This window comes from Orcinus orca, chromosome 1 (assembly GCF_937001465.1).
Source record: "Orcinus orca chromosome 1, mOrcOrc1.1, whole genome shotgun sequence".
In the NCBI taxonomy this organism is placed as follows: Eukaryota; Metazoa; Chordata; class Mammalia; order Artiodactyla; family Delphinidae; genus Orcinus; species Orcinus orca.
Genome location: NC_064559.1, coordinates 30532992 through 30546500, shown reverse-complemented (window position 1 = coordinate 30546500; position 13509 = coordinate 30532992). Strand labels below are relative to the sequence as shown.

The following is a 13509-nucleotide window of genomic DNA, read 5'->3' as shown; positions in this document are numbered from 1 at the left end:
GGCAATAGCTGCTCTGCAATTCTTGGCCCGTTAGAAAGCCTTCATGTTTCAACTGAAATCTACAGATATAAATAATCTGGTCCTGACAGTGATGAGAGTTCCCTTATGTGACAGAAGTTCTAAGCTCTGCACAGAGGCCCTGACTACATGTGGGTCATCTCCCTACTGGCATTTTGCTTGGCCTTCTGCTCTGTGGGGAGCTCTTTCAATGCGGCTTGGCCACGTTCTGACCTTGAAAGCCAGGAGGAGAAATGACATATGTAGGAAAAGAAAACAAAGATAGACCTTCATTTAAAGCCCCAAGCAGAAGAATTACTGGACAAAATTCAAACAAGAAAAAAAATACCTATCCTATCAAAAACTAAGCCCTTTGGAAAACCAATGACTGAAAATACATTTCCTTAACCCAAAAGACTATGAACTTACCATCCACATTCTCCAGCTAGAAAACACGGTGCACTTTTATTTACTATTAACAATGTCAACGTCATATTGCAAGAGTCAGGGTGGACCCTTTAGCAAAGCGGAAGGTTGTACCTGAAGATAGAATTTACTAATTCTTCCCCTCCCCACCAAGGAGCTCCATGCCCTGAACCTCCCAGACACCTATGGTTCCTCTTTTTCTATTTTAGGGTTTTTAATGCCGAAGACCACCAAAAGGGGAAGCAGACAATGACCGTGAAGTTATTTACTTTGGCTAATTTTCTCCTTCGAACATCAGAGTTCAAATAGATAGAAAGTAGACACACAAGTAATGAAAGCTTATGGTCATGCCGCTTTCCTAATGCATAGTGAGAGGTCCAAAGAAAACGAGGAACCTAAGAGGCGACAACAAAATCACAAGGAGGGATTCTCCGAGAGGGAGGTACCAAGGCTCTAAGGCAAATGCTTTCAACAAGCTTGCTGAAATCCTGAACCCAGAGTTCATACAGACACACAAACACACACATGCAAACAACTCACATTTAGAAACCAAGGGAAGTAAAAAGCTTCACAATTATTTAGTATATTCAGTAAAAATTGGAAATTCATGTAAAGTAGTTCCCTGCTTTTACCCAGGAGAGGCTGGTTTTCTTTTTGGTCCATATTCCTCAGATGATGGTCCCAATTCCCTACATCATTCTGTCTGTAGAGATGGTGCCTTAGGATGTAGGGAGCTTTTTAAAAATATTGATTGATGAGCTCATATGTCCCTGAAGAGGACAGTGTGCTGTAGCAGAGAAAACACGGACTGGAATTTGGGGTTGTTAGTTCCAGACCTGGCTCTGAGCCTAAAATGTTGGGGGTAAATCACCTAGTTTTTTTTATTTCAAATGCAAAATGGAAGGGAGAGAGTAAATGATTTACCCGCTTGAAGTATTTTATTATTAACACTACAGAAGAAAAGCCTTCCTGCTCCCTCCTTCTGCAGCTCACTTTGATATCTGACCTGCTGAGTGTCACAATTCCAACAGAATCTAAATACTGATCATCGGTCCTTAATTCTATTAATTATTTTATTCCCAAAGGGGAAGATTCTGTTTAGTCTCTACTTTCCTTATAAGAATTCCCTTCACAATGTGAACACACATCCTTATTTTCTAAAATTAAAAGATGTCAAATTGTCTAATACGTTTTATAGGATCTATTTTCTAGTCTCCCTTTCTTCAAATTTTGTGCATTTTTTTAAACTAATTTTTCCAGTTCCCATTACTTTTTTTTTTTAACCTAGAAGTTGGAAGGAAAAGCTTTCTTTCACTTATGAATGCAATAAATACTTCTTAAAAACCTACTATGTGTCAGAGGGTAGGCCAGGAGCAGAATGCAAACTGGTAATAGAAATAATGTAATTTTGCAACATGAATGCAATAAATATTTCTTAAAAACCTACTATGTGTCAGAGGGTAGGCCAGGAGCAGAATGCAAACTGGTAATAGAAATAATGTAATTTTGCAACATGGATGGACCTAGAGATTATCCTACTAAGTGAAGTTAAATCAGACAGAGAAAGACAAATATCATATGATATCACTTATATGTGGAATCTAAAAAAAAAATGATACAAATGAACTTACTTAAAAACCAGAAAAAGACTCACGGACAGAGAAAACAAACTTATGGTTACCAACGGGGAAAGGGGTGGGGAGGGATAAATGAGGAGTTTGGGATTAACATATAAGCGCTACTATATATAAAATAGGTAACCAGGAAGGACCTACTGTATAGCACAGGGAACTATACTCAATATCTTGTAATAACCTATAATGGACAAAAATCTAAAAAAGAATACATACATACACACACACACGAAACTGAATCACTTTGCTGTATACCTGAAACACTGTCAACCAACTATACTTCAATTAAAAAAAAAAGAAAACAGCTGTTAGAGAGTTCTTTGGAAAAACTAGTCTCCGAAACTAACCTGCACTTGGATAGGACTTTGCAGTTTAACCACTTCCCATTACAGATCACAGCTACTTTGGTAAAGGCTTTGCTTTGAGTTTAAAACTAAGTAAATCTAACCGAATCACTCCGCTGTACACCTGAAACTAACACAACCCTGGAAATCAACTAACTATATTCCAATATAAAATAAACATTAAATAAAGTATCTGCTTAAAAAAAAAACTAAGGGCTTCCCTGGTGGCGCAGTGGTTGAGAGTCCGCCTGCCGATGCAGGGGACGCGGGTTCGTGCCCCAGTCCGGGAAGATCCCACATGCCGCGGAGCGGCTGGGCCCGTGAGCCATGGCCGCTGAGCCTGCGCGTCCGGAGCCTGTGCTCCACGACGGGAGAGGCCACAGCAGTGAGAGGCCCGCGTACCGCAAAAAAAAAAAAACAAAAAAAACTAAGTAACTCTACTGATGCCTCTATTTTATCAGCAACATTTCCTACGTCCCTCCGGTGTACTGAGCAATGTGCTAGAAATCTGGGATGTAGAGAAACATAAAGGACAATTTCTAACCCCAATCTACTTTTTACGCTGGGGAAATCCTCTCAAAGAGAATCAACAATCTCTTTAACTCAGCTGAGTATGAAAAAGTGCTTTCAGAAATACTGGCTGACCAGAGAAGAGAATAACTCACCACGAGTCAAGGGCACTCATCAGGGGAAACAGGATGCAATAGGCCTCTACTTTCTCCTGCCACCTGGGATCGAACGAGAGTCCAGCAGCGTCTAGCCACAGAGCCTCAAGGCTGAGAAAATCCCAAGCCGGAGTAACCTCTTAGCCGGCACATTCTGGTCACTTGCTGCCCTGAGCACTTAGGCCACATGCGTATTCCTGATGGGCTTGACCATGGAATGACATCATTCAGGAAGCTGCAGTTAAAGACCAGGTGACTGCTTCCCAGCTCTGCATTTGTTTTCAGGAGATACAGTGAATGGGAATTCTACTGGTCTTTGGAATGCATGCGATATTGACAGTATCTGGGGATCACCCCCACACCTCTTCCTCTATGAGATTTATTTCTGCCCTGGTTGGTGACAGCATATTTCATCAGTCACTTTGATTCCTTTTTAAAAGGTGGGAGTACAAACCAATAAATAAACAAAAAGTTTATTTTGGCCTCTCTCGGGTCGTCAATATTAACTGGCCAACTTAGAATTATCTCCATGGATGCAAATTACCTCACAGTTAGGTGAGAAGAAGGGTCAGGGGGAGGGGGGAGTAATAGGATTTTAAGAAAACATTCCAACCAACAAAGACTGGGCCTCCAGACTCTGCTATATCACACACAGAGAAATATCCTGGGAGATGGGCATTTTTCACTTTTTTCCCTTTTTTTTCAATCAGCTTACCCAATTGATGTCTGCTCACGGATACTATTTGAGGAGGAAAAAAATCAGGCAGCAGAGTGGAAGAATTTTTGGTGAACTGTACTTTTTACTTTAGTCCTGTCATTAAGCTTTTCATGAAATCAGGACCCAGCTTCAGTGAAGGATGAATTTTGGAAGGAAGGTGGTTGGACCTCAACTAATCAGCTGCCGTTCCTATAGAGTCTCCTATTCTGGTTGAAGCACCCAGGACCCTGAGACGCATCCCAGCTGTTTCCTCCGAACCCCATCACATCCCATGGTCTGCACCCTGTAACGTGTCCACACCCCATCTCACTCCTGTCTCCAAGAGCGTTAAAGCCACTCGGAACACAGTTTCTAGTCCCTTTTCCACACGACTCCCAGGAAGGCAAATCAACTTCAGCGACGCACTTCATCCCCCTTTAAAGAATCCTGCCGTCTGGCTAGATTTTTTGCAGGATGAAGACCGTGGTACCCAGTTTTGGTCACAGCCGTATCTCGGTGGCTGTTCACAGGAAGTGCTCAGTAACTGCGGAGTGTCTCTCACCTGCCTCTCCAGCACATCTGCCGTTTCCCTCAAGCCACACTGGTCTCCCAAGAGTCCCGAGACCTTGAACTCCGTGCTTTTGCCCCAGGCATCCATGAGGCTTAGGAGACTGTACCTGCACGCACTCACACCTACTGTCTCACCACGTCCATCAGGAAACCCTGCTTCACCTTTCACCAAGAGCACACAGTCTCTCCCCACACAGCCCCTGGCCTTGGATCAGTCCACAGAAGCCTCGTTTTCCTCCAGGATCCCAGAGGCTCAAGGCTGGGCTGGGATCAGAACACAGCAGGTTTCAGACTCAGGGGCACAGGCTCAGCTTTTGAGGGAGGCCCTGGTATGATTTCACTCCCATCACAGGTAAAACAGGCTTTTGGAGGCTGGCCTGGGTACCCAAAGGTTAATTATCCACATCCCTCAATGAAGTTCTTGTCCCCCAAAGACTGATTATTCATTGTTTCTATGGGGGAGAAAAGCTTTCCATTCACAAATTGGAAACTACCTGAACTTTACTGCCAGTTACTTTATTCTTGCTTCTTTAAAAATAAACTCTTTGGGCTTCCCTGGTGGCGAAGTGGTTGAGAGTCCGCCTGCCGATGCAGGGGGCAGGGGGCACGGGTTCGTGTCCCGGTCCGGGAAGATCCCACATGCTGCGGAGCAGCTGGGCCCGTGAGCCATGGCCGCTGGGCCTGCACGTCCTGAGCCTGTGTTCCACAACGGGAGAGGCCACAACAGTGAGAGGCCCGCATACCGTGAAAAAATAATAATAAAAAATAAACTCTTGGCCAAACCTGATTTACCTCTGATCGATCGGAAAGCCATGCTGTCCTTTCCTCCTTAAACAACAAACAGACATAGTTTTAAGGGACATTCAACTAGTTATTCCCTGGTGCCCAGGATCCTGAAACAGTTAACACCCTTATTAAACCAGAGAGTTCTGTGTGGTTGAGGTTCTGGTAAACACACGACCCAACTGTTCAGGAAGATGATCTGTGAGGTTCGAGTACTGAGAGCACTTCAGGAACACCCCAACCCCATCCTGACTACCCATCCCTAGTGTTTGGCAGAGATATAATAATTTTGAAAAATAATGAAGGAACGATAAAAGGGATGAAAGCTAAACACGGCTGATGGTTAATCTCTACATCTTCCAATGTCATGCAGTTCTTCAACTAATTTAAAATACCACTGAAGTGAGATGAATCTCTTTAAATATTTTATCAACAAGACGCTATAAGATTTCTTACACACACATTACCACACTTTTCATTTAATTACTGATCAAACGTACGAGTTGAAAAGACGAAGATCTTGCCATAAACCAGAATAATTTGTGAGATGACAGCAAGCAGGCCTATGCTATCTTCCTCTTGATTTTTAAAAAAACTGTTCTTGAGTAAAACACGTAGACTTAGTTAAATAGAACTTTCCTATTTCTTGTGGTTAACACAGAAACCATACAGGACCCAGTGCTGGCATGGTAAACCTTTGAACACTACATCTATGAAATTCTGTTGTCTTTTTAAATTTTCAGTAACATTTCTTTTTGCTATATTTATCACATTTTCCAAAATATGAAAATGTTCCTTTCCTTTTAAATGTTGACTACATGTGAAAAATTAACTCTGGTTCTATTACTTCAAACTATCCCTTTATTAGCAACAGTTGTGCAGTGCTGTCAAGAGGCATTTTAAAACGAAAGTACCAAATTTGGAGTGTAGACACATCTGTTTTACTTTGCAGTATGTTTTATTGTTTTATTTCTAAGGATATGAATTCACAGCTATCTTATAACTGAAGACTAAAGAAAAAACATATGTTGGTAAATCTGATTTCTGCATTTTTTTCATTCAGGGGGAGTTGCCCCCCTCAGCTGTCTGCCAATAAGTAATAAATGGACTTGGCAAAAAGTTTATTTAAGTTGGCTTTATTAAGCCAACAAAATACAGAAATCAAGTACGGGACAGGCAGAAAACTCTGTTCCTTTGAAGTCGACAAAAATCCATCTCCTTAATCCTTTTTTTATTCCAAGCAGTGGTAATTTTTCTCAACTGACTCACTGGGAGCCTTGATTTAGCTAATCTGTCTTGCTTAGTTATCTTTCTTCTCCAAAGCTTTCCTAAAGAAGCATCCTTTCCCCCTGACAACCGTCATCTTTTATGCTTGCAGAGTGGTACATCTGGTTATAAACATTCTCTAGTTAATCCTGATAGAGATTTAGGAAACAGGTTTTTAATGACCAACCATATTTTACAAGAACAAAAACAGCAGTAGCTTGCAAGCTGAAACAAAGGGTGCAGAGAAACGACCGACAGGAGAAAGGTGGCCAAAACGTGACACCTTGCGTCTTTCCTAACCCTCTGTCGTGGCGTCACCCACTCATTATACCCATCAGGGAAGAACACTCAGGACTCCAGTCACAACTCCTCCCCCATACGCCAAACCACCCACTACAGGGCTACAACTCAGCCAGGAACACACACAGGAAAACATAACCGAGCTGGAAGATTTCACGATTAGAAAAGAAGGTCATTATCTTGCAAGAACAAAAACACGGATGGACCTCAAGACACTTGAAGGTCAGTATCATTTAGTCATTTTTATGAGGAAAGGATTCCTTACCTAAACTAAAGAGCACCAAGAATTTCAGACACACGAACTCTCGTTGGTCAAACTGTAGAGAACGAAGCTTTGCCACCAGCTCCTGTGCGTGACTCATGAGGTTGTTGAGCGTGGCCCCTGCTTGTGAGGCTATGATGGAATAGTCCACCTGCAACACAGGATCAGTTTAGGGGGTTTTCAGAACCGGAAATTCTATATTTATTTATTATTTACGTTAAAATGGATATATGTCTATACACATATATTAAAAATATGTATACATATATATTTCCCTTGAGACTTTTAAGCACTGTGGGTAAAATCAGGTTGCAGTATAGATTCATAACACAGGGGACTCTCCCCACGAAAACAGTTTGAGACACATTCTATTATTATAAACTGTATCATAATCATCCTGATCCACCTAATCATTTTGATAAGCCTTGTAGGAAGCAGGTCTTGACTGCCTCAATGGTACACGCAGATACCTTTATCTTTTTTCCTACTGCGAAGTGACGTCATCACCTAAGATGAAAATTGTTAGCTCATGAGTAAGTTTAGAGAAAAATATACTGTCCATAAAACGTGAATCCAGGGTGGCATTCTATAGGCACATGAAGTTGATTAACGAGGCAAGTGAAGGCAGAGATATGTTTCTAATTTTATTAAGAGACTTCATTTTAAAGTAATCATTGCTCAAGACTGCATGCTTACGGATGATGAGAGAATCACATTTAGATTACTCTTTGATTTGCTGTTTCCTCAAAAGCTACAAAGACTAGCTACTTGCCTATGATTGTCAATACGTTTCTCTCTAATGACAGCAGTGATCTTATTTATGAGAAGAATAATTTCTTGATTCAGACAACAAAAAAGGTGTATTTCCCTCCTCATTGAAACAAACAAACAAAAAAAGGGGCTGCAATGCATCCATCTCAGATTATTCACGGGGACACTGAAAGTTCAATTTACAATAATAAGTTAAAATGTAGGGGTGGCTATCAATGGCAGAACTGGCTCTGTGGCTGCAATTACAGCATAATGGGAAAGCCCAGTTGGTACCTGACGCTCCCATCCTTTTTTTTTTTTTTTTTTCTTTTACTGGCGAGCTCTCAGGCAACCAGATACTCTTTTAGGTGCATTTAATATTTGCAGCGGCAGCAAATTTGTCTGGGAGGCAAGCCCTCATCTGCCACTCACCCGGAGCAGACTGTATTAAATTTTTATATTTATTGACATTTCATTACCATAATTGACTGCACTTGCTTCTCTAGGAGAAGGCACAGGGCTGCCTCCTAAGCAGGAGAATGAGTCCCTTGAGGAGAATTTGCAATTAAAAACAAGGAAGGATGGAATTTTTTTTTATTGTATAAATATGATGAGTTGAATTTTCAGCTTTAACTTGAGAATACTGGGTGTACAGAAACCTTTTTTTGAGAGTGAGAAAAATTATGAGTCGGTGGAAAGACGGCCCCCCCAGAGGTGTCAATCAGTTTATAGAGCGTCAACTGCATGTGAAAAAGCCCCAGTCTGTACGTGTCCTGGGGAGGCCCCCGCATCACCACCGCACTGTCCTACTCACCTGGTCCAGGTGCCCGCATCTCCCCACTAAATTCAAACATCAACTGTCCTAAGCGTGCCTGTGGTTTCTGTTGCAGATTGTGTGAAAGGAAGGGCCAGCACACAGGCAGCCTGAACCGTGAGCTGGAAGCAGAGGATGTCACGGACCACGTGAGGGTCACCTGCCTGGCACTCCCAGGGATGTCCCAACCATCACTGTACCAGCTCTCTTACAGGAGAACTTTCTACTCCAAGGTGTTCTTCTTACTTAACAGGGGTGGCTGAGCTCTGAGTCCCTTAGAAACTGTACATGGTCTAACTACTCCACATGATAGTAATATAAATCCTATAGGGGCAACTGGGGTAGAATTGGGAATGGCAGACAGGGCCAGAGGTAGAGGAAACCTGGGACAAGACAGGAGAGGGTGTGGGCCAGTGAAGCCGCTGACGAAGCAAGAGCCTTGGGTAGTCACAAGAAGGGTCCATCTTTCGTGCCCCCATCTCTCAGTGAGGCACTTGAGCTGGATACTAGTAAGGTGACACCCACTTCCATTGTTATCAAGAAATGAGAGTAGTTGGGACAACACTGCCAACTTAAGCTTCGAATCAATTGCTGAGAGCATCGTTGGTGTAGCTTAGAATGTACATAACACTTATTTTTTTGGCTGCAGCGTGTGGCACGCGGGATCTCAGTTCCCGGACCAGGGATCAAACCTGCGCCCCCTGCCGTGGAAGCGTGGAGTCCTAACCACTGGACCGCCAGGGAAGTCCATGTACGTAACACATTTTCATAAAAATCACTAGTGGATCCCTAAACCAGGAAGGTGTACTACTAAAATAAGCCAGAAATATGTTGGTATTAATTGATTTTTTATTATTAAGACGGGGTTCATTCAATTTTGCTATGTCTGTGGTTCTAACAGGTAGGCAGTAAGTTCAAATACTAGACCTTCACAGTTGCAAATGTAGTACATTGTAACTGAAAGGACTCGAAATAATTTTTTTAAAAATATGGGTTAATTAAAATTTGCTATGTGTGTAACTTGAACAGGTATGAAATAAGTTCAACTATGAGAACTTCATACTTGGAAAATAACACGCTCTAATGGAAAGGGACTGAAATGGTTTCACAGGATTCTGTACTTAGTGAGAAGGACTTCAGGAAATCAATTGTGACGCCAACAACTTTATTGCTATACATTTATTTACATGCTAATTTGAAAGCCCAAACATGCTTATGAAATGGGGGCTCTGATGACATTTCTTTCAAGGATAATTTATCAAATTGCGTGGCTCTGAAGGAGGGGCAGTGATTTATTCCTGAAACAGCGCCCAGATCGGCAACTTCCTGACATTTTATTACAAACATAATTATATTTTCATTGTTGAATGCGGAGTTTGCCCTCATTTCAGGAGCAGCTGGCCTTGTCTTTCACGTACTTAGTAAAATTAATTTATCGCTCTCTTACGTGGAATCTTTGTGCCATTCAATTCAACAGAGATATTGAAGAAATACTATAAGCGGATATCCCCTTCGGATAAATTTCACTCATCATGAAGGTAGCAACAGTTGTAGCTAAATTGCTTTTAGTTCTAATAGCTGCAATTTTTGATGACTTGTATGTTGTAAGATGCCTGTCTTTTTAATACGATACACAATAATAGAAGGTGATGAATAAGGTGCCGGTAGTCCTTTCCCTTAGGAAAATCTTACAGCGGCTGTTAATTAGCTACAATATGCAAATACTGAAATGTGATGGCACACCAACATCCTCCACTGTTGTTTTATATGTACACATACAGCCATATGTTTTGTGTGCGTGTATTTTTAAAATACTGGATAGAAACGAATTCTCGTCATAGTGATAAAATGCTCAATATTTGGAATTGATTTGGCAGTGCTTAACGTCACTGATAATCATGACTTCCTTTTGGCTCAACGAGGTTATTTAATGTACACTTACAGAAGCCAGACTGAAAGACAGAACTAACATAGCTAACTTAAGGGTTAAGTAAGAAATTCCGTGGTGTTGGCAAAACGCAAAGTCGCAATAATTGATACTAAGGACCAGAAATGCCATCTACTCCTTGACTGTTCTTGGTTTGGAAAACCAGAGAAAGAAATGCACTTTCTCTACTTTTTACATGGTAATTACCTTTTACCCAGGGGCAGCACTTAAGGCGAAATGAAACACGAAATAAGGAGCATCTCGAAAGAGCAGGAACGGAAGTGCTCTGCGAAATAATGACACAAACCCATTTGATTTCTGGAACTCAGAGGATGAAATCAAATTAATTTGTGGGCTGAGTCTTGTTCTTCTAATGCAGCTCCCAGTCGGGTTTCGGAGGGAGGGGGTTGGGAGTCAGACCCGTGATTCAAACTCTGAAAATGGGTACACTTCTCCCAAAGACCTGAGCTACGGGATGAGAAGACTCAACAAAAATTCACGAGATCAGGAAGTCAGCCCACTGAGGCTTGATTCTGGAAAGCCTCTCTCATGAATAGTGCAGAAAGCACAGACCAGACAGCGATGAGACTGATCCAATCTGCAAAAACTCCGAAAGAATGCTTTCCTTGAATTTGCTTGGGAACATGTGATTTATTCATAATTCAGCAAATGATGTGGAGACAGCCTTTCATTTTCAAATACGCACTGCTGGGGTTTCACAGCACATAAACATTTGTGGCCGATGTAGAAGATCACAGTGCCCGAGTCCCGCGTCCTGAAGCACCGTTCAACACATGCCTGGAACAGCCCAATGGAGTAAACAGATCTCTGCCTTCCTTGCATCCATTTTAATAACACACCAGCTATAAAACGGGGGCTAAGAAATGGGAGGGACAGGGCTTCCCTGGTGGCGCAGTGGTTAAGAGTCCGCCTGCCGATGCAGGGGATGCGGGTTCGCGCCCCGGTCCGGGAAGATCCCACATGCCGCGGAGCGGCTGGGCCCGTGAGCCATGGCCGCTGAGCCTGCGCGTCCGGAGCCTGTGCTCCGCAACGGGAGAGGCCACAACAGTGAGAGGCCCGCTGACCGAAAAAAAAAGAAAAAAAAAGAAATGGGAGGGACAGGCCAAAATCCTGTAAAGTTGGAATTAGGCCCATTAAGTAGACTTTCTCTTCCCCCAGGTGCCCAGAAGGTCAAATGTCTCTCTTCCTTCAAACCTTTGCTCAAATCTCACCTTCTCAATAAGGCTCAACCAACCAGTCCTATTAACACTGCAACCCAAGGGTCACTCAGCAACACAACCACATATGTACGTTCATTCTCCTTTACACAACAGTTCCTTTTTAAAAAAAAATTCAATAGCACTTTGACCTCTAACATTTATTAGGATTATTGATTATTGTCAGTTTCTCCTGTGACAGTGTTAAGCTCCGTAATGGCTGGACCCTGTAGGATGCTCAGTAAATGTTTGTTGACTGAACAAATATCTATTCAGAAAGGAGCGCAGGACCTCACTGTCATTTCCTCTTTCCACCTTCCTTTTCAATAATGACTGGTTCTCACTAACTAACACTAACACTCCCTTCCCTTCTCACTTGCTTGCCATTGGGCCAAATATTTAGATGATTGATATATGAATCGGTCTCTTCCACCAACATGATTCCAAAATAACGAGGATTCCACCATTTCTAAGGTTTTTTTTTTAAAAGGCAGACAGACAAGTGTGGTAGATTCATGCAGAAGCTTGAGAAAAAAACCCTACGTACTAACCATTAATTTCGATTTAGCAATTGTTTTGACCCTTCAAAGCACAACTTTCAATCCCAGAAGCCTGGAAGCGGCAGGCTGTGATCACGCCAGCTTTTACAAGTTTCACCGTAATCACCCAAGCAGGAACGGAGCACACCAAGTCAGCTTTTCTAAATTATTTGCAGCCAATGTCCCTTTCAAAGCACAGAAGTGCTCCTGACCTAGTTAAATTCCTGCCATCTTGAACGTGCTTAATAAAAAGACACTTTTTTTTTTTTGGTGTCTACACTCACCTGTTGCCCAGTAACCAGAAAGATGGAGCCTTCCTTTCCGTGAACCACTTGTCGGTAAATGTGGTCGAGAATTAAGAGCTCACTCCAGCAGTTCTGAAGCAGCTTCATTTGGTCATCAACCTGTAAAAGAAATAGAAAAAAATGACACTGTAACTCAGTATTTTTTTTTTTTTGCATGATTTTTTACCTGAGAGCCCACTATAAGCAAGGAAGGACCACCAAAGCACAGATGCTCAGAATTTCCATCCTTCCTCCTGAAAATCATTCTTTTCATTTGGACAAATACTTTTTAGGCCACATATAAATACTTCAACTAAATATTTATAATCAATGAGCTGCTAGGAAAAGGTACTCTATTAGATGGGTCTATCATTAGATCTATTAGCATTTGCTTGTGGGAGGTCCAGGCGCCTCAGACTGTCCTCAGTGGACCCCATTAGAATGACCCCAAATAGGGCTTCCCTGGTGGTGCAGTGGTTGGGAGTCCGCCTGCCGATGCAGGGGACGCGGCTTCGTGCCCCGGTCCGGGAGGATCCCACATGCCGCGGAGCGGCTGGGCCCGTGAGCCATGGCCGCTGGGCCTGCGCGTCCGGAGCCTGTGCTTCCGCAACGGGAGAGGCCACAACAGTGAGAGGCCCCAAAAAAAGAAAAAGAAAAAGAATGACCCCAAATAGCCCAGGCTTGTGTAGAGGTTAATACATTGAGCCCAAGCTGAAATAGGATATGGATATTAGCAAGCCACCGAACTGTGAGGATTTATACGAGAGGCAATCGGCAGGACAGCCCAAATGACTTGAATTTAGAGGCACACGGCCGTTGTTTGTCATCAGTGTTCACCCAAAGTCCACGTTGTGCAAGACTTGGACTAGAACAACCACCACGCTTGGTCTTGATGTCCACCTGCACTTGCTCTATGATTTGGACAATTTTCCCACAAACCCCCTACACTTCAGTTTCCACATCTGAAAAATGGGCCGAGCACAGTACCCCCCTCACAGGATGGCAGTGGGGAGTAAAATGAAGAGGGCTGCATC

At 42.7% G+C, this 13509-nt stretch overlaps 1 protein-coding gene across 1 annotated transcript in view; it reads right to left on the bottom strand.

Annotated features, from left to right (window-relative positions):
- Positions 1–13509, bottom strand: part of NR5A2 (nuclear receptor subfamily 5 group A member 2) — a 127427-nt gene that overhangs the window by 41317 nt on the left and 72601 nt on the right. Inside the window, 2 exon segments of the mRNA XM_049703844.1 lie at positions 6948–7095; positions 12476–12595. Of these exon segments, the coding sequence (XP_049559801.1) occupies positions 6948–7095; positions 12476–12595 (268 nt within the window).